A 22,395-nucleotide genomic window follows, 5' to 3' on the forward strand; every position below is an offset into this window, starting at 1 on the left:
CACTGGCCCCCGGCGTGGCAGCGGCTGCCTTCCCTGCCCTCCATCATGGCCAGATGGAGGTTGCAGCAGGGGTCCAGGGGGATGGTGCGTTTGCACACCGCTTGTCTGCCCGGTGCCTCTACGTCTTAGGGCACCTGCCTCACAGGAGCCAAAGACGCAGCTCAATAATACCTCAGTGCGGGAGGATGGAGAAACCTCCACACTGTGCCCCTCAGACACGTGCATGCTGTACTGTGGCCTCACAGAGCAGAGATGGGGGACTGCGGGGCAGGAGAGCAAGGTGGGGGGGGGGGGCGGGCAGGGGATCCTGGCCCAGCCACACTGCCCCACCAGCACCTTATGTGGTCCCCCTAACCTCCCCCACCTTGGCTGCACAAGAGGGCACATGTGCTTTCCACCCCCACACCCCCAACCACTTCTTTCAGCTGCTGGCAGCACAGCTGGCCCATCACCACACAGCCCCTTGCCACAGCTGCCCCATGCAGGGTTTGGGGGGAGGGGGGAGAGTGAGCGAGGCTCCTGCAGCTGTGGGCTGTGCCACATCTGTGACCTTATCTGTGACCTTTATAAAACTCTCATCATGACAGCAGCACAAGCCCTAGGAAGAACATCTGTTATACACATCTGAATAAATACAGCCTGCAGGCCGGGAGGGCACAGCCAAACGCGGGGAAGAGGCACGGCAGCGTGATCTACACATGCAGCGACTGGACAATCACAAGCAGCTGATGGGGCGTGTGACAACACAGAGATGTGTGTGGAGAGTCACTTGGACCGGGCTCCCAAGCTCCGGTGCACGGAGCTGAGGGAGGCATCAACAGGACGTGAGATGTGCAAGAAGACTGTCAGGGCAAGCCCACCTGCGGCATGGGAACCCGGGGGCTCGCGGATGCGGGCACACGTGTGCGGGGGGCACATGTGCTCCCTCGGCGTGGGTGGCACAAGCACAGGCCACCTGCATGGTGCTCTTCGGGGCAGAAGCAGGCAGGGTAGCCCAGCTACATTTCTGTTTCTGCTAAGAGGCTGTCACCAAGGCCCGATGTCATCAAAACCATCTGGGAGCTGGAATCTGTGATGAGAAAAGGAGAAAAGTGTGAGCTGCAGGAAAGGCTGGAGCTGCACTCCAGACTCCGAGGTGAGGATGAGGAATTAGAGCCCAGCAAGGAGGGAAACAGAGACTGCTAAAAGGATTTTGAGACTGAGTAATGCTCTGTCCATGCAGCACAACAGAATTGGTTTTTCAGGGAGGGGGAGGAAAGCAGCAACAGCAGCAAGAAACCACACTGGTGCCAGGGCTGGGGGATCTGCATTTATCATCGCCCAGCTGCTCAGGGTATATGGCTGCTAAGAGGAACATCAGCACTGAAGGCCCTTCAGACACATGCCTGCAGGTGATATTGATTCTGCTGGCTGGGCTGTGCCCTTAGCAAGCCCATAGTTGAAAAGATGGAGTGAAAGCAGATTTAGATAGTGCCCGAGTGGGACTGGCTGGCAGGGTGCAAACAAACCAAAGCCACATAAGGTGGTGATTTAGCCTTCCCAGGAGTAGGGAACACAGGTAGCAAATGGCTTTTTTTTTTTTTTCTCCTTTTTCTTCTCCAGAGGCCTGGAAATCCTCACTTTCTGTGCTGCATGAATAGAGGATTTGTGTAGCCCACCCTTGCCTGGTGTCAGGAAGGTGAGGGCAGCTTTCTGGCTCTGTGACTACACAGAGCACCAGCCAGAAATGCTGTAACTCCCACCCACCAAGTGCATCAGCTGTAAGGAGGATGGGCATGCAGAGCAAATAAGGCACTCAGCAGGGTACCAGTTTCCCATCCAGAAGACTTTAAACAGCAGTGAATTTGTTTTTTTCCCTGGATATGAGGCAGAAGAACTTTAATGCCCACATGCTTTAGAGCCAGACTCCTACACACTCAGAACTGCCGTGTGCAATCTCTGTTTTGGGGTTCAGTCTGGGGAACTGGATCCAAAACTTCGCCAGATCTGCCAGTGCAGCATTTTTACGGCTCTGATAAATAAGGATCCATTGTAAGCCCTGGGACTGGTTGTGCTTGTCTGTTAGTCTGATATTAGAATTGGGAGGGAGGAAGGGCAATTAAGGATGCCAGGTTTAAGAAAAAAAACACAAAAAACCCAGCAGGATCACCATGTAGCCTTGGCAATATACATTATTGCATATACAATAAATACAGAACAGCCTATTGGTATCTCCATACTATACCTTTGTTTCTGTTACAAGCCACTGCATAGGCAGGCTGTGGCACCTGGCTAACCCCTCGCAAGTTTAGGCCACAGAGAGAATAGCTGATCCTATGCAGATTGCAGGGGGATTCTGGAAGCAGTGAGGAATGACATGAGTTTTGACTAGGATATCTTGGCAAAGGCCCGTGAGATCTTTAACGCTCCTGCCCTTGATTTTAAGACTTTGTACAAAGATGTTCATTCCTGCAGCATCGGCAAAAACACTTCTGAGGCACTGTTTCCACTCTTTGCTGCAGCCGCATTGTCCTTGGAGAGAATTTCCAAGGACCCCTTGGAAGTCCCTTTCCAAGCACCGCTCAGCCCAACGCTATTTAACGTGAAGGTCATGCCTGGAGGTGGCCTGGATTGCAGCTCACAGGGAGAAGGGACAAACCCCATTTACCAGCCCCACCGTGAGACTGGTATCACTAGCAAACACCCCAGGCAACCAAGTTACTGCCCACCAGCCCCTGCCCCCAACCCCTCAGTGCCAGGGCCCCAGAGCTCTCACTGTTCTGGCAGATCCAGGGGTTCTTCTCCCTGGCTGTGACTTCACGAGCCTCTGTCTCCTCCTCTTCCTCGCCCTCTGAGAGCAGGTCAGAGATCTGCTGCTGCAGCTCAGGACTAATGTTGTTCTCTGCCAGGATGAGCGTCCGTAGAGCTGTGGGATAATTCTCTACCATGTCCAGCAAGGTCTGGGCAGAAAGGGAGAAAAGCAGGCTGAGGAGCAACACGAACAGCAGCTAGGTTGAACAGGAAGGGTTTCAAAGCTCTGTTCTCCTGCCAGCTCTAGCCCTCCTCTTTTCTCCTCTGCCTTCCCTTGGTTTTGACCTCCCTTTGCCAGGCTTTTTGAGAACCTGAGGACTTCCTATCTTTCTCTGGGAAGAGCTAAGCCAGGATTTCCTGGCTATGTCTAACGAGATGCCCTGTTGCTCCTGTGCCCTCCTGAAGCATGTCCTAAATCCCCTGAGTCAGGTGAGTTCCCTCTTACCACTGGGAGCTGGGGCTCTGAAGGGACAGCCTGTGCTACCAAGCCTTGGCCTCTATCTGTCCAAAAAGCTTTAGGTCTGATCCTCAATCATAAATCCAACCCCTTAGGTCTTCCAAGAAAACTAAACTACAAATTTCTCCCTGCATTTCTCCCTGCTGATCTGAAGCAAGGCTGTAAGAGCCCTCAGTCAGGAGCTGTGGCCTACTAGCTCCTCCTGTTGCTGAACGTGATAGGCCAGGGGAAAGCAACAGCTCCTCTGGGTGCCGAGAAGAAGGAGGATGGATGTGGACTCTGGGAGGGGAAAAGAGGCAGGTACAGGTCCAAGGGCCTCTACAGGTAGCCAAGACCTATGCCCTTGAGGCTTTAGTGATGCAGTATGACTACCAGGCTCACCTTACCTGGGCTGACTGGTTGGTAAGTCCTGTTCCCTCCAAGTCCAGAACTTCAAGGGTTCGACTGGAGGCCACAGCAACAGCGAGCATCCCTGCTACCTGGTCTCCTGTGGGAGAAGCAAACCGGGGCTATCAGCATTGCCTGCCTCCACTCATATAAGATCACATGCCCTCATGGGGCTGGAGCTGTGACAGAAACACTCTCTAGGAGTTTCTGCCATCATACAACCTTCAAGTTCCAGATACCTTGGGGAAAAAAATGCTATTGACTTAGAAAAAAGATGAGGCAAGGGGGCACCATTTTCAGGTTATGGGAACAAGTCACTGATAACAAGGGGGAACATGAAGGACCACAGGGAAATTGTTTTTATTCTCCAAGAAACTCTTTTCACCCTCAGCTCCTTCCTATTCAAGGATGTGAGGGCCTTGAACATCCTCCATGTGGGATCTTAGATGCAGAATAAGGAGCTGAATAGCCTAAGAGAAAGAGGAAGTCAGAGCCTGGCAGAGGACAGTGCTCCAGCTGATGGACTGTCACCCCACAGAGGAGAGAGACTTTTGCAGTGGATGCAGCAGAACTGGCTGCACAGGAGACCAATGCCAGAGAACAGAAGAGACTCCAGTGTGTTCCCGCGGGGCTCCCTGGGGAGTGCTGGGATACAGTATGACCGCAACACCTCATCTTGGGAGGAAAATGAGGCTGCTGCCAGGTAACACCCCAGGGCTGCTGCTGCATGGGAGGAGGCACCTGGTCAGACAGATGGGGCCCAGAGAGAGGCTCCATTTCCAGGCCAAGGCGAGGAGAGGAGAACCAGGCCAGTGCATGGAGGCATGGTCTGGTCTCCTCCTCACCACCTTACAGCAGAGCTGGAGAAGGAGAGTTGGTTTCTATGGCAACCAGTGCCAGGCTCTCCTCCTCCTCCTCGCTGTTCCCTGGAGAAGATGAAGGGGGGAGCACAGGGATGTATTTCATCTGCCAAGCCAACATCGGGCCCCAGAAATGGGGAGAAGTGGAGGATCAAACATGACGACAGACAGAGGCAGCGGAGCAGGCAAGGTGGGCAGGACGCAGCCTTCTTTCTGCAGCCGTGCAATGCTCTGTGAAAGGCAGCTGCACACCTCCCAGCAAGGCACGTGGCCATATCACACACACCGCTCGGCAAGGCTGGCTTTCCTTACAGCTGAGAGGGTCTGAGGGAGGGAACTTGCTGCCGGGGACCGGAAGGGACCTATGGAAGAAATTGCCTCATCCCACTAGTGAAGATCTGCTGCTCTTCTAGAGCTCATCCTTGGCCACCCGCCCAAGCAAACTGCACAAGCCCTGTGAGGGCAGGAGTGCAGTTCCCCTGCTCCTCTTCCCCAGCCCACCGCTTACCCAGGGGATTGTAGTCCAGGTTCAGCACTCGGAGTTGGGAGCTGTGAGCCACTGCAATGGCCAGGCGCCCCCAGCCCTTGCTTGTGACACCTGGGTTGGCGCTCAGCGTTAGCTCTTTAAGGCCTGGAGAAGAGAGAAGCCAAACCATAGCCTAAGGGTCACCAAAGCTGTCAGAGGGGAACTATTTCAGCTAACCAGAACAGCTTTGAGTTGTGTCCCCTTTATTCTGACTGGTTTAAAGGTTTGGTTTGCATTGACAGTCATCATCACTTATTTCACTGACTGTCGCCTTCATTTACGCTGTGGCTGTCAGGGTTTCTCTGCTCTCCCAGCCTGAGTCCTGCTTACCTTAAATAGCAAATGCAATTGAAAAAAGTAAGGAACGTGTGAGGTGACTCACTAGGAGAAGGAAGTGGCAAGAGGTGATAGGTTAGAGAGAGGGCAGGAGGGACAGCAGGCTCTGAAGCCTGTATCTATGTGGGGTGACCAGCTGAGATAACAGCATCAGTGTCACTGCATGTATGCCAAGGAGAAGGTGTTGGGAGAGGAGGTGGAAGCACTCTGAATTTCAGAGGAGAGGGAAGGCTTTTTTTACCTCTGTCAGTGCCAGCTCTTGTTTTAATCAGCTCAGTGGCCTCAGACCACTAAAGATCGTACTCTGCAAAGATCTAGGCCTTGACACCCAGGTTATGACCTCCCAACTGCGCACTCAGAGTACACCCACAGTCAGGGACGATTCCCAGGCACTGACAATGAAGCCAAATGCTGAGGGGGGGGGACGCTGTACATTTACCTAGAGTCACTATCAATGCATAAATGCAAAATAACAAATTAAAAGTCCAAGCCAGACCCTCCTCCAAATTCAAACACTCCCATCATGAACCAGAACTAACCAGTTTGTCCCTGAGCTTCAAACTGTGCCAGCGGGACAGACCACAAGCAGAAAGCCCACACATGCCCGAGGGAGCGGCTCCTCTATTGCTGGGCTTTTCTGCTTTATTTAAGTGGGGAAAAGAAAATTCCTCAGGCCAAACAGAAACTATAGAGCCTGCCCTTCTCTGGCAGAGGATGTGCTGCTGGGTGCCGAGGGGTCTGCCCCATCCAAAACCTGCAGTGGTTTCTGCACAGCCCCCAGCCCCTGGTGCTTACCAGACTTGGCCCCGTCGGGCGGCAGAAGCCCACAGATGAGGTTGATGCCTTCGTCACCCAGCATGCAGTCTCCCAAATCCAGAGCCACCAGCGAGGGATGGATGGAGAGCGCGGGGTTGAGGAGGGCCAAGCCAGCATCCGTCAGGGGACTCCCATGGAGGCTGCGCGGGTAGAAGGGAGAATTACCACAGCGCCTTCCTCCAGCTGGCCGGGGGCTGTAGCTCAGGCAACGGGGAGGGAGCAGCAGGGTGAGGAGGACAAAAACCTGCACGCCAGCCAGGGGAAAAGCCTCTGCCGAGAGGGTCGGCCAGCGGCTACGGAGGCGCCGCTCTGCCCGCAGCGCCGAGGGGCGCGGGGGGCGGCGAGGCAGAGGCGGCTCCCGGGCGGGGGCAGCGGCGCAGGCCGCCCTCCCCAGGGCAGGGGCAGAGGCGCAGGCCGCCCTCCCCAGGGCAGGGGCAGCGGCAGGGCCGCGCCGGCAGGGCGGGGGCAGCTCCTGCCGGCCCGACGCGCGGTGAGGAGCGAGCGCCCGCCACGCCAAGGCCGGTTTCTCCCCGGCCAGGCTGCGGCGGCGGCGGCGAGCCCCCGAGGCAGCCCGCGGCGACTCACAACAGCGACTGGACAGAGCGGTTGGTCTTCAGGGCCTCGGCCAGCTGCTTGACGCGGTTGATGTTGGAGACGATGCCCAGGTTGAGGTTGAGCTGAGCCAGGGAGTGGGACTCGGCCACGCCGCGGCAGACGTGCCCGAAGTCGCGCTCGGAGAGGCGGCAGCCGCGCAGCGACAGCAGCCGCACCGAGTTCTCCCGCAGCCCCGCGCAGATGTCGCGCACCTCCGCGCTCGACAGCGTCTCCCCGGAGATCTGGATGGACCCCGGCAACATCTTCCGCCCGCGCCGCCCCGCGGGCTCCGCCGCGCCGCGCCGCGCCGCCCCGGCTGCGTGCGGCGGCGCCGGGCTCGGCCGCGGCGCTCCTGCGCCCGCCTCAGCGCCCGCCACGCATCGCGGGGCAGCCGCGCTCTGCACTGCGCGCCGGGGCGGGCGCCGCCGCCGCCGCCGCCGCCGCCAGGCAGTGGCGGCCCAGCCCCCGCGGCCCCGGGGGCGTCACCGCGCAGCCTTACCGGGCTCCGCCGGGCTGCCCGCGATCAGCTGACGGCCGCCCTGCCGCGGGCTGCGGCGCCCGGGGCAGCCATGGGCGCCGCCCGGAGCCCGCGCGGTTGTCGGTGCGGGGCAGCGCGGCGCCGCGCCGGGCCTGACCCCTGCAGAGGGAGCCGGGCCGGGCCGGGCCCAGCCCGCCCCGCGGCCCCGGCGCCACCCCGCCCGCATCTGTGGGGCCGGGGCCGCCTCCCGCCGCTGCGGCTCCTCCCGCCGGGCGGGGCCGCGGGAGGGCCCCGCCGCCATCTTGGGCCCTGGCGCAGCTCGAGGCCCGTGGGGTGACATCTTGGTGCTGGGGCAGCGCCGCCTCCTCCGGCCTGACCCCACGGCCGAGGCCGAGGGGAGAGCAAGCCCTGAGAGAAGCCCCCCGGCAGTGCCCCTTGCTGCCAGCCCTGAGCGAAACCTGGGCAAAGGGGGCCGACACCGCTGGGGGCCATGGCACTCTCTGGCTGCACCTCAGTGTGAGCTGCCCCTAGACTGGCTTTGGTAATGCTTTCACTTATGATGCACTAAAACTCCGGCTTTCAGCAGTCGTTTTATTTCTCCCTGGCCACCTGGCTGTCAGCAGCCAAGGCTGTGCTGCATGGGGGATGAGGCAGGCCTTGGGGGCACCTTGCCGGCCATCTCCCGCTGCGTCCCCTGGCAAGCGTGGCGACGGAGGGCGGCACCATGTTTGTTGCTGTTACTAAAGTGACTGCTGGCAAAGGGGCAGGCGAGGTGCAAGTTACGGCCGAGGAGCACGACCAGAGTGGCGGCTGGCTGCTCCTTGGGAACCGATGTGGTGCAGCCACAACTCTAGCAGGGTTATGATGAGCAGCTGACTGTGGCAACAGCTTTTGGTGAGGGCAGCCTGGAGGCTGAACGCCTCCTCTGCTACCCTCTCCAGGAGAAACTGGTGCCAGTCAGAAGTCTAAGGTGGAACTGGGAGAGCTACAGAGGGGTGGCCGGTCCTGGAGTCATGACCTGGTGCAGATCTGGAGACAATAACTGCAGTGTTAAGGATGCAATGTTCTCTTCCACAGCTGGCTGGATCTTACAGCAGGGTTCAGTGCAGTGTGGAGGTACATGAGCCAGCATGGGGCTAAATAGTATAGTTGCACTTATGAGGAGCTCCCGGTAGGTTAATCTACCCTCCTAGGAATTGGGGTCAGCTGGAGGTGTTTTCCTCTTAAGAGAAGTGGGGCAGCACATGGAAGGATTCTGGACCATGGTTGGGTATACAAGAGAAGCAAAGGAAATAGGGTCATTTATTATCCCACTGCTGGTTTTTGCTTCCTCAGCAGGGAACAACCACTGATTAGGAAACAGCCTGACAGAACAAGGAAGCTGGGGAGATGGGCATTTCTTTAGACAGTAGAGGCATGTCTGATGCTCAAGGTAAGGGAGAGAACTTGGTCACATCCCTTGCTCAGTGCAAGAAGGCAGCTGGTAAAAGGTGGAAGGATTGCAGAAGTGGTGTAGGCTTGCTTACCTCTGCAGCACAAGGCCTCTAACCCTCTACCCGATTAGAAATGTGAGGGGCACAGTTGACTGCCTTTTCCTTCACAGAAACAGCTCAGAGGCCCCCCCCCCCCCCCCCCCCCCCGCCTTTGGTAGTCCTGTACTTGGAGAGAAATGGGAAGCAGGGCCCCTGCGGTTTCAGCTCCACTGAGCTGAAAAAGGAAGCCAGTGATGTGGAAATTAGGTTAAACCACATAAGTAGGCAGCTTTCTGCACGTAACTAATCTGCTAAGGAGCAAGCTTGGCTGCTGTGTATAGCAACGCTCTAGTAAATTCCAATCCAGTGGGTAACTAAGGGACAAACCCAGGCTCCTCTGCTTTGTTTGCAGGCCAGGGCAGGAGAGAAGAGATGGAAAGTGAGGTGGAAATAGGATCTGGAGAGGGAACATTAATTCTTCTTGGGAATGGAGGGAGCAGGTCATCTGAGCCAAGGGCTGCACGTTCTGTCCTGATATGAGACCAAGGGGGAGCAGCAGATAAGAATCTGGACTCAGATGTCAACTTTAACACTTTGGCGGCAGTGTCTAATTTACAATATAGGTGTGACTGTACTCTCCTAGTCATCTGTTGCTGTTCTCTAGAGATCCCTACAGATCCCTCTTTCTCTGTCTTGCACAGGGGTGCACATGGGCTTGATATTGTACCTGCAAGCTATGCCTGCAACCATGAGTAGACCACAGGCCTGGCAACACATCTGCATCAGGATATGAACAGCTTCTGCCTGCATCCAGCTGTGCAGGTGATGGTGATGGTTTTCAAGGAGGGAGCTACCAAACTCGGAGGTCACATCAACTAGTCCAAGTGAGGGACAGGATCCTTTGTATTGCAAGGCTGCAAGTGGAAAAGGCTGAAGGTCAAGAGTGCCGGACAGAGGGATGACCAAGTAAATACCAGCCGCTGATCAGCACAGGTTGAGCACAAAAAGCCATTGATCAGCACAGGTTGAGCACAAAATTGCACTCGGTCTCACCTCACAGTTACCTCCAGGCACTAATTAACCTATGCGTTGTTAAACATGCTATTTTTAGAGAGGTGTTTGGAGGAGAGCCCCTGGGACATGTCCCACTTCAGTTGACAGCAGCAGCCCTGAAGCATTACTTAGAGCATCAGGCTGCTTCTAAAGTCCTAGTGCTGGCATCTCCCCTGCCTGCTGCCTAAAGCAAGAATACTTTGAGGAGACAAATCCCCTACCTTGCTTTGTGCTCAAATACATTGGGAAAAATGCAGAGGAGCTAACGGTTCAAGGCCTTGGCTCACTAAACCTAATCAGGGGCTATGTGGAGGGGGTTCAGCAGGAGTATTTTGTCAAGAGCTAGGCACTACTGCCTCGTCATGTGCAGTTACCCAGCAGGTATGAGGAAGGTAGTTTATCATTTACTGTCTGGGACATAAAGAAGGAGAGTTGACTCTACACTGATGCCATAAATAGATAACACATAAACAGAGAAAAAAAGGTGAACAACCATCAGCTAGAGTGAGACTGGGCACAGGGAGAAAAGCAAATGGGAGCAGCCTACTTGCAATCTGAAACACAACTGAGGTGACAAAGTATAACAAGGATGGACTGTAAAAAGGGTTGGATTCCCAGATAGTGCAGAGGAGAGAGGGAGGCCATAGCATGCTTTTATATATACACATTTTACCTTCCTCTTTTTAATCTAACACCCTTATATATTTAGTCCAGCTGAAAAATAAAAAGGGGCTTACACAATTGTCATAGTGCTACCCTCCCTCAAAGAGAAAGGAGGGGGAGTTATTTCAGATTTGCTCCAACAACCATAGCAGGAAATTAAGGCATTAAAGGCAGAGATAGTCTGGCATGATGGAGTTATAATGCTTGTCCTGGTAACTAGACGACTTGAGTAAGCACTGAGAATGCCCTTCCACAAGGACTTTATGAAGGCTGCGTGCTCACCATGCTCTGTGGAGCTGTGACAACGCATGCGCTTCCCTGCAAAAGCGTGTCCCTCTCTTTCTCCCTCTCTCAGCGAAAGGACAACGCTGGCTCTCTCGGGCCTCACTAGAGCTCTGAACTTTTCCTTGTACAGAGCACTTCAGACTTCGGCTCCTGCTGCACAGAGAATGAATTGAGGCTGAGAAAGTGGGGCAGAGCAAGCCCCACAGCTGCCAAAAGGGGTGTGTGGGGGGTCAGTCAGTTGTCACCATAGTCAGCCATCTCCAGCCCAGACGTGGCACATGACTTGCACAGGGGTAGTGTGAGGACTTTGCTCACTGCCATCCCCTGTGCTTTGAGTAAAACCCTGGGTCACAGTTGGGTCCCTCTGATTTAGCAAAATGGCTAAGCACGGGAGGCAAGCACAGCTCTTCTCCACTGGTGCCCATGGATTCAGGAGTTTGTCCCACAATGATTTTTGGTCTGGGCTGGAATTATTCTAGTGGCAATTTGCCATTGAATTTTTTGTTTATTATTATTAATTGAAGTGGATGATCAGCCTGACTAGAGTAGCTGGCACTATCTTCCTCTCTTTCTTTGCACCTCGGCTGCAGGCTGAATGCTGCTACAGCTGCATCCTCTGCCACCAATATGGGCAAGGGGCCAAAGAGTGCAATTCTGACATGCCCTTTGCCTCATGCTCAGCTCATTTGTGGGAACACCAAGAGAGGGAAAGTCCTTGGCTTTTTCAGTCTGAATGTGAGGGAAAACTTCTCTTAGGGTGGCTCCTCTCCCACAGTCATCCAGAACTACAGGGAGAAGAGAGAGAAGCTGAAAACCAGGTATCAGTTAACAGCTTTCCACTTTTGGACCACAACAAGTGAGAGCACTGAGGAAAAATTACATCCAAGTTATGCAATCATGAGTTACTGAAGTTCAGGTAAGCCTAGCCTGGGTTGCTCCATTTCACATAGTTATTGGAGCTTTCCTGCATCAGGACACTGGAGCTGAATGTGCCAACTCTATTATTACCACTGTAGACTCCCCTGCTTCTGCCCTTGCTTTACAGAAGTGCTTTTACTGGGAAAGAATTTTCCAGAGACTGACTCTCATGGCTCAGGAATCCCTTCAAAAAATAAGGCCTAGCCCCTACTTGAAAAGCCAGAGAGTACAAAACAGACTGTGTACATGGAGGTCTGGGGGAACAGAATGCCTCTGCTGACCAGAGAGAGAAATGAGGTGAAAATTGCACATCCAGGAGAGATGAGAGCAAGGTGCATGAGGGTGAACGAGCCTCTGCAACAGAAATAGCCATGGAAGGCTGTAAACACACACACTGCCTCTGGGGCAGCCTGCAGCGCTGCAGTCAGAACTGTAGTCCCAGAGAGCGACACAGACAGAAGGGAGATAAGAACAAAAGGTGCTGTGGAAGCAGAGGGACAGAGATACACTTCTTACATACACAAGAAAAGGGACAGTGAAGCGAGGCAGCAGCTTGGACCAAGTGAAAAGAGAGAGGGATCAATCTAGAGCATGACAAGAAAGAGATGATACGGTTAAGCATTGTGCTGTTTCAAAAAAACCGAGCAGGCTAAAGTTCACATGCCTTTTGGCAACTATTGAAAAGCTGTCCAAGAGAGGCCACGTAACATGGAATATTTGAAGTAGGACAGGACAAAAGTGCAAAGATTTCTGTTTTGAGTCTAGGAAGGAACAGACAAAGGAACAAAGACCCAACACCACTCTCCCGTTACACAAGCAGGCTCAAATGTAAGACATCATTCAGCACCAACATCAATTTAATTCTTCCCTCTTCAGGACAGGAACAGAGCGCATAGCCCTGGGGTTATAGAAGCAAGCAGAAAGAATGGGGGAAGGGATGAACTGAGCTGGGAAATCCCAGCTAAGAGTGCAGGTGACAAAACTGCTCTACCCCAAACAGCCCAGACCTGGGCAGGGGAAGAGCCTAATTCTTCTGAGTCACTGAAGTGCTGTCCGCTCTGCTGCCAAAAACTGCAACCCGAAAGAGAAGTCCAGGAAAACAACGTAAAACCAAGTCTTATTCCTGCTGTTCTGCCCTCTTCCTAGGAGACAGCAGGTGATACTGCCCTATACAACCTCGAAAGGAGTGAAGGAAGCAAGTCCAAGTTTGTGAAACTACAGGGTCAATGCCACGGCTTTGGCTGTTGTGTTCAATATAGCATTGGAAACAACTGGAATGTCTCTGGCAACTCTCTGAAAGGGTGGCATGTTGGGTCCTTCCAATGTGTCCAGGATACCTGCAGGGAATAGAAAAAAGGGGAGAGCAGCAAGAGTTAGTACCACACCGATTCAAATGACATTTCTTCTTGTTCTCTCTGGCTAGTGCCTGACCATGGCAGGGCCTAGGATGCAGGAAACATGGAGGGAGAAGACATCTAATCCCAAGGAATGGACAGATAGCCTTTGGCTTCAGATAAAGCAGTAAACACTTCCATTCAGAGAGCACTGTGTACAGATCAGAGCTTACCTGTGGGGCAGGGAAACTGTGTGCCTCAAGGGAAGGATCTTGTCACCTTGAGAGTGCCAAATGCAACCCTCTGCCATCTGACCCGAATGCAGACACTGCTGGGGGATGCTGCTCTGCCATGGCAGCCTGATAAAATCCTCTCCCCACCTCATCCCAGTCAGACCTTATCAGTCACCCTCTCAAGACTGATAATCGGTCCTGGAGATTGCTTAAGAAAATTGCTTGGAGTATATTCTACCCTATCTCATCTCTGTCTGATCGGGGCTCGGAACCCTGGTGATGAGAATGGATCCAGGAAAGAACTGTATTTACATTTAAAGGGACTTTTAATGCCATGCTATAATCCCAAATTATTCAGGCTTATCTGCAATACTATGAACAGGACTGGTTGCCTAAACTCAAAAAAGGGACTACAGAATGGCAGATTTAAGGATCTGGAAACTCTCTGGTGATTGAAGATTGTGACTTTTTTTTTTAAAGGGATAGTGACTTTTGTTAGAGGAAAACTAAAAAGATGCAAGAAGGGGACCTGAATATGTATAGCCTGCTAAATAGCACAGAGTGGAGGATGGAGTTTCTGCTGTCCGTGTTATACAACACAAGATAAAAAAGGCATTATGCCAATTTTAAGAAGAAAAAAATATTTTTCTTATGATACATTGACTGTGAATTTTCAGATCACAGGAAGAGCAACCTGACTTCAGCAAGATTCAGGAAGGGACTGGACATCTGTACGAGAGAAACAGTCAGTGCTGTAACACTTCATTTGTGGGGAAGACTGAACCTTTTGCCTCACAACTTCTGTCTTAAATCGTAAGACTCAGCACACAGAGATTACCCCATGCCTACCTGCTGCCCCATTTTGACAGCTTCCTCTAACACAGCTAGTGCTGGTCACTCTTGGATAGGAAACTGGCACAGACAGCCCCAGACGTATTTTTTTTCTGAGAAAGAACAAAAAGCAGCTCCTCTTCCCCCAGATCTAACAGGCACTGCCTTCCTCCCTCCCTTTCTTACCTTCTACCACCTTGTGATAAGCAAAGTGCAGGTAGAGGAGGAAAAGCATATGCAGAGCAGCAAGGGTCCCACACAGGATGAGCCGCTGAGTATGTCCCACAGTGCGCGACACCAGCACAGCAACCTAGGAGAGAGGTAGAGATTAGGGACAAGGTAGCTGCTACCTCAGACTTCGGCGTTGCAGCCAGGAGCACATAGGCAGATGGGCCAAGGGGTAAGAGCCAATGGAAACACTTCTCAGAGACTCTTCGGCAGTTTACACCACCAAATGCAAACTAATCTGACTTTGTTTCATGTAGGTGAATCTTGTCCAGCCTTGCCAAGAGTTCAGGATGCTCAGGCAGAACTCTCCACTGCAGTAGGGGCTGTAAGGGAGCAAACTGCCTGCAGCCATTAGAATTGGTGAGGATATTAAGCCGAATGTCACTACCAGACACCAGCGGCCAAACAACCCAAGAGCATCAGGCTGTTCTTCACAGCAGCCTAACTGGCTGCAATATGAACTACCTGCATCGAGGAACAGAAAACAAATGACATTTCCCTTCTTTCTCATCCCCAGAGCAGGAGGGCACCAGGCTGCCTGCCCCTTACCATTCGTAGTGTAGACAGTCCACCAACACCTAACCAGAAGATGTAGAAGAGGGAGTGGAAGTGGATATTATAGGTGACGAAGAGGGTGATGCAGTGTCCAAAGAGTCCATAGCCCTGACAAAACAAAAATGCATGTGTTATGAGTGGCAGTCCCACATGAAGGGCCACTGGTCATGAGCATGAGTAGCCTACTCCTGCAGCATTTCAAGGAGGCAAAGCTTCACTCCTCACTCATTCAATGCCCAAGAGTCAACCAGCACACCGAATGCAGAAGCCAGTGTGCTGTGGGAGCAGCTCACACCTAGCTTATCTGTCTGAAGGATTCACAGGGATGTTAGAGATGCACTCTGTTGGGAAACAGAGAAAGTCAGCCTCTGTTTCTAGAGAAACTGGATTCTCCTGTTTTTTACCACCATGCTCTCATAGCAGGAAACACAAAGCAGGAGATCTGCATGAAGCAACGGCCACTTTGCGCTTATCCTCGTGCCTGGGATGGGGCAAGTCAGAAGAGCAACTTGGAATTCCAGGTTATCCCCACACAATAGGACTGCAGTCATCTGGGACCATTAATTTATGAGGAGACCTCCACATCTCTGAGAAGACCTCACACAGCACCCTTCTGCTGAAGCACTGTGCAGCTTAGCTGCATCCTAGGGCAGCCCTATCCATACATACCAACAGTGACAGCATCTGCACCATCGTGATCTGGGCATTGCACAGATATGCCAGGAAATAGATGAAAGAGGAGACGCCCAACCAGTAACCGAAGCAGGTGCCAATGGCTGTGCCCATCAGTGTGCCTTCCCTCTGCAGAGACAGTGTCAGGGTGAGGGGAGCGCTAAGAAGTGATCCACCAGTACCCAAATTCCACTTCAGAGTTCCCCGAGCCTTTGTTCGGCATTACTGAATAGCTGGCCAGCAGCATCCAGGATGCCACATGACCTACTACCCAGCCCTCCCAGCAACAGTGTCAAGACTTTCTGATGTTTTCTTCCTCCCACTCCTAAACTAACAGGCTCTTCCTCAAGTCAGTCTGCTTTTCAGCAAGGTGCTATTCAGTCATGGAAGAGGTTTCCTCTCCCTCTCTAGTGTCATTATGGCAATCCAGATCCCGGTGCAAACCCCAAGCTATCACTGAGACTCGCCGTACAATGATGGTGTCTGAAGTCTTCATCCCATGCAAGAGGATGGCCACCAGCGTGAAAACCAGCATGAGGGGCCCATAGAGCTCGCCTGCAATTTTCTACAGGAGGAGACAGACCAGGGAAGGTTTGGTTAGTGCTCCTGAATGCCAGACTCCTCATCCCAAGCCATGTGAGAAATGCCTTGGATGAAGTTTATCACCTAGCCACCTACTGATCTGAGAAGTAACAGTAAGGCCACTGCTGACAGGAGCCAGGCAAAATAGATCATATGATTAGGAGTCAAAGTGGTGTTAAACAGGATGCAGAAATGTGGTAAGTGAAGTCTGGAGATCTAGAACTGTACCAGCATTACGGGTAGCAGAAAGGGATTTAGAAGTACTCTGGGAAAGAGCTTACCAGCAAACATTTTCAGGGAGATGAACACCTAACAAACTCAGGTCCCTACTAACATGGGCTAATTAAAATCTCCAAGGTGTCTGTGGAACATTTTCTTGAGCGATGGAGTCTGATTCAGCAAAAGGGAACTCACCTGTGGGAAATTAATCATCTTCACGGGAATCATGGACTCTAGCAGTCTGCATCACAGAAAAGCACAGAACAACATCAAAAGCAGGGAAAACAACAAGAAGGTTAACGAGATGCTTCAAAAGTAAAAGATCCCATACACCAGTCACCAGTGTTTTCCTGTTGTGCTTCACAGGCCTTGGTGGACACAGATTCCTTCTAAAGGGTCACAAAAGGTAACTAAAGAAAACAATCTTACTGTCAACAGGTTAACTTTGCCGGGGTGGGGGGGTTAATGAAAATGTACAAGGATCTACTTAGGGATGAGGGGATCACTGTCAGAATAGCAATCCCTAATTTTTTCAGCCAGCCCGCTCCTTGACCTGAGACTGGATGAAAAGATGTACGTTGATGATATAAAGCCTTTTCCTTCCTGATAGTGGGCTAGCCAAGCCTCCTCACAAGTCATTCCTAGATAAAAACCATGCTTTAAAAATATAAACAAACTGCATCTCAGTGCTGGCTGCTTAGGCCTTGGAAGGTTTTAGAAAGCCTCATTCTCTCCAGTTAGATAAGCTGCTCCCTGAGAAGACACAAAACTTTGCCCCTCTGAGCACAACCATATTGCAGGTCCAACAGAAGCCACATAATTGGGCTGGGCAGTAAAATGCTGAAGATGCCCCAAAGCCCTTGTTTCAGCTGGATAAACTCTGCTGGGCCACAAGTGATGCAGCTGCCAGCCCACCTAGGGAACCTCTTTAAGGACAGGGGGACAAGCCCAGCGTGTTACCCTGCATCTGGGCAGTGCCACACGGGCGGCAGCCCACCCCGAGCTGCTGGCCTTGGGGGCAGCCGCTCATGGGTGAGGAGTTGCTGGTGCCCCCCCTAGCCCCAGGCCCTGCTGGCGCAGATGGCCAGGCCTCGGCCCTGCCCACCTGGTGCGCACTTGGACAGGCTCCACGTCAAAGTAGGGCCGGAGGATGTCGATGTTGGCGTACAGGCTGAAGGCCTTCGAGGCTTGCCTCTTCCCCACCTGCCACATCTGCGGAGAGAAGGGAGCGTGCAGCAGCCGGGCCGGGGCCCCGGGGCAGAGGCGGCCGCGGAGCCGCGCTCACCTGGTCAGCGACCTGCCGGCCGAGCTGCCCCCGCAGCCCCTTCATGCCCAGGAACTCCCCGTCCTCCTCCTCGGCGGCCCCCGCCTCGCCCTCCGCCTCCTCCTCCTCCTCCTCCTCCTTCATGCGCTGGTGCATCTCCCCCATGTCCTCGAAGCTGGAGCCCGACGTGTCGTCCATGTTCTCCATGTCGATCACGGCGGAGCCGCCGCCCTGCGCGGGGGACACAGGGTCAGCGCCCGCCCGGGCCCCGCTCGGCCCCGGCCCGCCGCCCGCCCCGCCCCGGCCCCACCTGGATGTTGTCCTCGAAGCCGCCCCACTCCGCCGCGCCGCCCCTGCCGCCGCCCGGCGCCGCCGCCCCCGGCGCCGCCATTGTGGCCCGCGCCGCGCCCGGTGCTGGCGGCTCCGCGGGCGAGCGGGGCCGGGAGGACCCGGATGTGACAGGCTCCCCCGCACCGGCGGACGTGGAGGCCCCGCCCGAACTCTCGCGAGATCGCGCGAGCGCGGGCAGTCGCCGCCGCCATCTTGGGAGTGGCGGAGGAAAGGGGAAGGGCGTAGCGGCGGGAAGCTGAAAGACGGTGGGGGAGGCTCGCAGAGCATACGGGATCGCGGGCTGTGCTACCGCAGGGCCCCCAGACCGGCCTGCGGCGAGGGAGGGTTGAACGCCCCGACGCCGGAGCGCCACACATAGGCGGGACCCAGCCCTCCTGCCCGGCCGCCGGGGGCGCGGCGGCCCGTCACGTGACACAGGGAGCCTATCCGCCCCCTCCCCCCCGGTCTGGCCGCGCACGCGCCCTGGTAGCGGCGGCTATGGCGGCCAAGCGGCGCACTGAAGAGATGCGGGACCGCGTGGTGCTGGGCGAGTTCGGGGTCCGCAACGTGAGTTGGGGCGGCGCGGGGCTGCCGGGTGCCCGCCTCGCTCCTGGCGCCGCCTTCACGGGCGTTCTACCTGTCTCCTTCCTCGCAGGTCCACACCACGGACTTCCCCGGCAACTACCCCGGCTACGACGATGCCTGGGATCAGCTGCGGTTCGAGGAGGTGAGCGCGGTCGTTGTGGGGAGGGGGCGGTTGCGGGCTCCGGGCGGCGCGCGGCGGCCGTTGCGGGGGGGGGGGGGCGGTTACGGACTCCGGGCGGCGCGCGGCGGCCGTTGCGGGGACGAGCCCTTGGGGTGACGCGACGCGTGGCCCGTGCAGGGGTTCCGCGTGGACGTGGTCCGCGAGGAGGACGACGTGCTGGAATTCGACATGGTGGGCATCGACGCGGCCATTGCCAACGCCTTCCGCCGCATCCTGCTGGCTGAGGTACCGCCGCGGGGCTGCCTGGTGGGGAGGGCAAGACCTGACGATGCCCCCGGGCAGGTGTCGGCCCCCCCCCCCCCCCCGCCCAACTCGAGTGGGCCTCGGGGCTGTGGGGTTATCATATTTGCACCTCTGGTGGTGCTTGCAGCCTCCAGGGTCCTGCACAGAGAGCTGCGAGCTGCCTGGAAGTGGGGCCCTAGGTGCAGAGCAGTCTGTGTGATGCGAGTGTGTGCGTGTCCTGCGTTATCTTAGTCCCTGAGAACATCATCTCTATTTTAAAAGAGAAGCAAAAATTCTTTCTACCTGTGTGTCAGGGGCCCAGAGAGGGTTAGAGCCTTAGTGGCACGAGCAATAGCGATTGTAATTCTTAAGGATGCTGAGTAATGTGCTGTTGGTAGTGTCTGTGGATTGGTCTGTCCTTTTACCTTTCTCACTTTTTTGTTTAAAAAAAAAAAAATCTATGGGGAGAGAGGGAGAACTCATGTTTGTGCTGGGTAGCCCAATTTGATAGAAATACCAGTGAGAAGAGTCTGTGGAGCAATTATTTATGGGAGAGGAGGAGTAGTGAAAATAAGAGTGTTCTAGATACTGTTTTGGTTTGTAGTTGGACTGTCATCTTGTACTGACTTGATCTGTTCTCCTCTCCTTGAGGTACCAACGATGGCTGTAGAGAAAGTCTTTGTGTACAACAACACATCCATTGTGCAGGATGAGATTCTGGCTCACCGCTTGGGTCTTATCCCTATCCGAGCTGACCCTCGACTCTTTGAGTATAGAAATCAAGGTGAGAGTCTTGGATCTCCCTTAGATCAAATAGAAATATTGAAGATTGCTCCCAAAGTAGGAAACCAGGGGTCAGGTAAACCGAGCAGAAATGTAATTCTCTAGAGACTTATGCTATTCTCCCTTTTCCAGGAGATGAAGAAGGGACAGAAATTGATACACTGCAGTTCCAGCTGAAAATAAAATGCAGCCGAAACCCTCAGGCAGCCAAGGAGTCATCTGATCCCAATGAACTGTACTTCAATCACAAAGGTAAGGTCTTTCCATGTCCTAAAAATAGGTGCTGTTTTTTTTTTTTTTTTTCTTGGGAGACAGGAGTTGGTCCATTCTCTCAATCCTCTGAGCAGAGAGAGCTGATTCCCTTATTCTGCTAAACTTTTTACCAGCTCCAGTCCTGTAGCAGTCTGCTTTCTGAGGCAGTAGCTGGCTGATGCTTGTGGCTCCTCTTCACAGTGTACAGTAAACACATGACATGGGTGCCCTTGGGAAATCAGACAGACCTCTTCCCAGATGCTGACTTCCGACCTGTTCATGATGATATCCTTATTGCACAGTTGCGACCTGGCCAGGAAATAGATGTGCTTATGCACTGTGTCAAGGGTATAGGTGAGTCCTGGGTCCTGGGGATAAGGGGAGAAGGTGTGTGAGTGCTCGGACTAGGGCACAGATGTGTGGAGGGGAGAGGTGGAGGGCTGGCCTTCCTCTTTGACCTTTAGGCCCTAGCATCATTACACTCATGTTCTGAGAGGCCTGTCCTCACCCTTACCTCTTTGTGCAGGTAAAGATCATGCCAAATTTTCTCCTGTGGCCACGGCTAGTTATCGACTGCTTCCTGACATTACTCTCCTGCAGCCTATTGAGGATGAGGCAGCTGAGTTGTTGCAGAAGTGCTTTTCCCCTGGAGTCATTGAGATCCAGAACATCAAGGGTACTTTATTCACTGCTCTAAAGTGCCTTGTTCCTTACAAGTCTTAGCAGAGGCTGATTAGAGACTAGAGCCAAACCTTATAGAGACAAACCCACGTTGTGATGTTGTCTTGCTGATCAGCAACCGTTCGTGCTATTCTGAGCCTTGTTTTATGGATGAGTGGCTGTCACATGCAAATATGTTTGCTGATGAACTGGGATCTCCCTGAAATGCTAAGGTATTGCGTGTCTGTCTGCAGAGCCCTGTGGCTGCTTACTGCAGCTTCCAAGTACTGCTCAGTTGTGTATAAGACTGGGTAGTGAGCTTGGTCTTTCCAACAGTTGGGCATGGGGATGGCTGTATCCTGCCCAGGGGTATGTACAAGCTTTGTGTTTGGATTGGAACTGCCCATTTCTATCGTGTTAGAATTTTGTGTTGGGGATGTGCTCGTTCTTTATGTATGTGGCTTCACTGCCTTTGCTTGTGGGCGAGTGCTTGTTTAGGGTGCCTTTTGGTCATGGGAAGTGCTTGACCCTATTTGCTGCTGGTGCCCATCTTGTTTTATCTTTTTTGCTTTAGGAAAAAAAGTGGCAAGAGTAGCAAATGCACGACTGGACACGTTCAGCAGGGAGGTTTTCCGTCATGAGGGTCTGAAAAACCTTGTGCGCCTGGCAAGAGTGCGAAATCATTACATCTGTAAGTGACCCATTTTCCTCAGAGCAGAGAGCCTTTCTCTGTTGTGTGTGCAGCATAAGCAGAGACTTAACCAGCATTGCTATCTCTGGTCTCTGTCCTCCTTCCCTTTCCCTCTCCCCAGTCATTAGCATTGGTGCAATTGTATGCTACTGGGTGATTAATGAGACTGTGGTTTGGTGCAGTTTTGGGACTTGAAGGTGTTTGTGCTTCTTGCTTACTAACATTGTAACCTCTCTTCTGGCTGTAAAGGTTTAGCTTGACAGGAGTGCAGTGTGAGGGAAGATTCAGGGGCTGAAAGGCTGCAGCCAGGTGTAGGCTGAAGCTGGATAGTGGCTATGCTGACTTGTGTCTCTGCAGTTTCAGTGGAGTCTATGGGTATCTTGCCTCCAGATGTGCTGGTGAGTGAAGCCATCAAGATACTAATGGGAAAGTGTCAGCGCTTCCTGAATGAGTTGGACTCTGTGCCTATGGAGTGACCAGGCTGTAGCTGAGAAGCATACCTCTTCACTGCTGGTTTGGGCTTCCTGCACCTGCCTGCAGGGGTGGCTCTTCCCCTGTAGGCAAGAGGCCCAAGATGGGTTTGTCATTTTCCCGAGACCATCTCCTTGTATTTGTTTTCTGTTTGTAATAAGCCTCACTGAGAAGATACCCTAAAAATAAAGGCATTTTTTTAACAGCCATGTGCTTCTGTACTGTTAACAGTTGTAAGGCCCTAATGTACAGAGAAGACAGTGCCAGCAGGCCTAAAAATGAGTAATAACATTTATTTTGGATGGCATACACTATCTGAAGAGGGCTGCTATGGCAGGGTAGTAAAGCACTTAGCAGCAAGTCAATGAGATCTTAATGCAGTTCTGCCCTGGTACTGACTTGCCAGCAGAGGCTGTCTAAAACCAGCTCTGTGTTAGTTAATGTGGTAGATGAAAGGATGCACTGTTACATAGTATTGGGCTTCTCTGTGTAAGTAGCAAAGTGGGGCTTAAAAAACATGCTCTGTAAGGACTGACTGTTCCCTGTTACGTGTCTCAAGGTGAGGCATTTCTTTCTTGGTCTTAGTCAGGTTTGACTATGTTCTCCCTGTCAGTGTGTGAACTTGAAGCACAGTTAAGAGTTCCCTGGGGAGCAGTGGCAGAGTAGG

General features: G+C 53.5%; 3 protein-coding genes across 7 annotated transcripts; 1 reads left to right on the forward strand and 2 right to left on the reverse strand.

Annotated features, from left to right (window-relative positions):
* Positions 1-526: 526 nt before the first annotated feature.
* Positions 527-7,461, reverse strand: LRRC73 (leucine rich repeat containing 73). Of its 2 annotated transcripts, XM_026123040.2 has the most exons (6): positions 6,758-7,206; positions 6,152-6,312; positions 5,003-5,125; positions 3,634-3,734; positions 2,756-2,939; positions 527-1,069 (listed from the first exon to the last, which is right to left on the reverse strand). In XM_026123040.2, exons 1-6 carry the CDS (start codon positions 7,027-7,029, stop codon positions 999-1,001), a joined length of 912 nt encoding a protein of 303 aa, XP_025978825.1. In that variant the 5' UTR covers positions 7,030-7,206; the 3' UTR covers positions 527-998. The 2 variants fall into 2 exon arrangements, with proteins under 2 accessions (XP_025978825.1, XP_025978826.1); XM_026123041.2 differs by lacking the exon at positions 5,003-5,125 and having other exon boundaries at positions 6,758-7,461.
* Positions 7,462-12,474: 5,013 nt separating this feature from the next.
* Positions 12,475-18,053, reverse strand: YIPF3 (Yip1 domain family member 3). Its single transcript, XM_064509500.1, has 9 exons — positions 17,864-18,053; positions 17,575-17,784; positions 17,395-17,501; positions 16,485-16,530; positions 15,961-16,053; positions 15,486-15,617; positions 14,811-14,924; positions 14,220-14,343; positions 12,475-12,972 (listed from the first exon to the last, which is right to left on the reverse strand). The coding sequence occupies exons 1-9, from the start codon at positions 17,942-17,944 to the stop codon at positions 12,851-12,853; spliced, it is 1,029 nt and encodes a 342-aa protein (XP_064365570.1). The 5' UTR covers positions 17,945-18,053; the 3' UTR covers positions 12,475-12,850.
* A 270-nt stretch (positions 18,054-18,323) lies between these two features.
* On the forward strand, positions 18,324-21,935 carry POLR1C (RNA polymerase I and III subunit C). 4 transcript variants are annotated; one of them, XM_064509497.1, is made up of 9 exons: positions 18,324-18,450; positions 18,539-18,610; positions 18,767-18,874; positions 19,523-19,655; positions 19,787-19,906; positions 20,108-20,260; positions 20,433-20,582; positions 21,141-21,257; positions 21,615-21,935. In XM_064509497.1, exons 1-9 carry the CDS (start codon positions 18,382-18,384, stop codon positions 21,731-21,733), a joined length of 1,041 nt encoding a protein of 346 aa, XP_064365567.1. In that variant the 5' UTR covers positions 18,324-18,381; the 3' UTR covers positions 21,734-21,935. The 4 variants fall into 4 exon arrangements, with proteins under 4 accessions (XP_064365567.1, XP_025978772.1, XP_064365568.1 ...); XM_026122987.2 differs by having other exon boundaries at positions 21,648-21,935; XM_064509498.1 differs by lacking the exon at positions 20,433-20,582.
* Positions 21,936-22,395: the final 460 nt, after the last annotated feature.

Source organism: Dromaius novaehollandiae, chromosome 3 (assembly GCF_036370855.1).
Source record: "Dromaius novaehollandiae isolate bDroNov1 chromosome 3, bDroNov1.hap1, whole genome shotgun sequence".
Classification (NCBI taxonomy): domain Eukaryota; kingdom Metazoa; phylum Chordata; class Aves; order Casuariiformes; family Dromaiidae; genus Dromaius; species Dromaius novaehollandiae.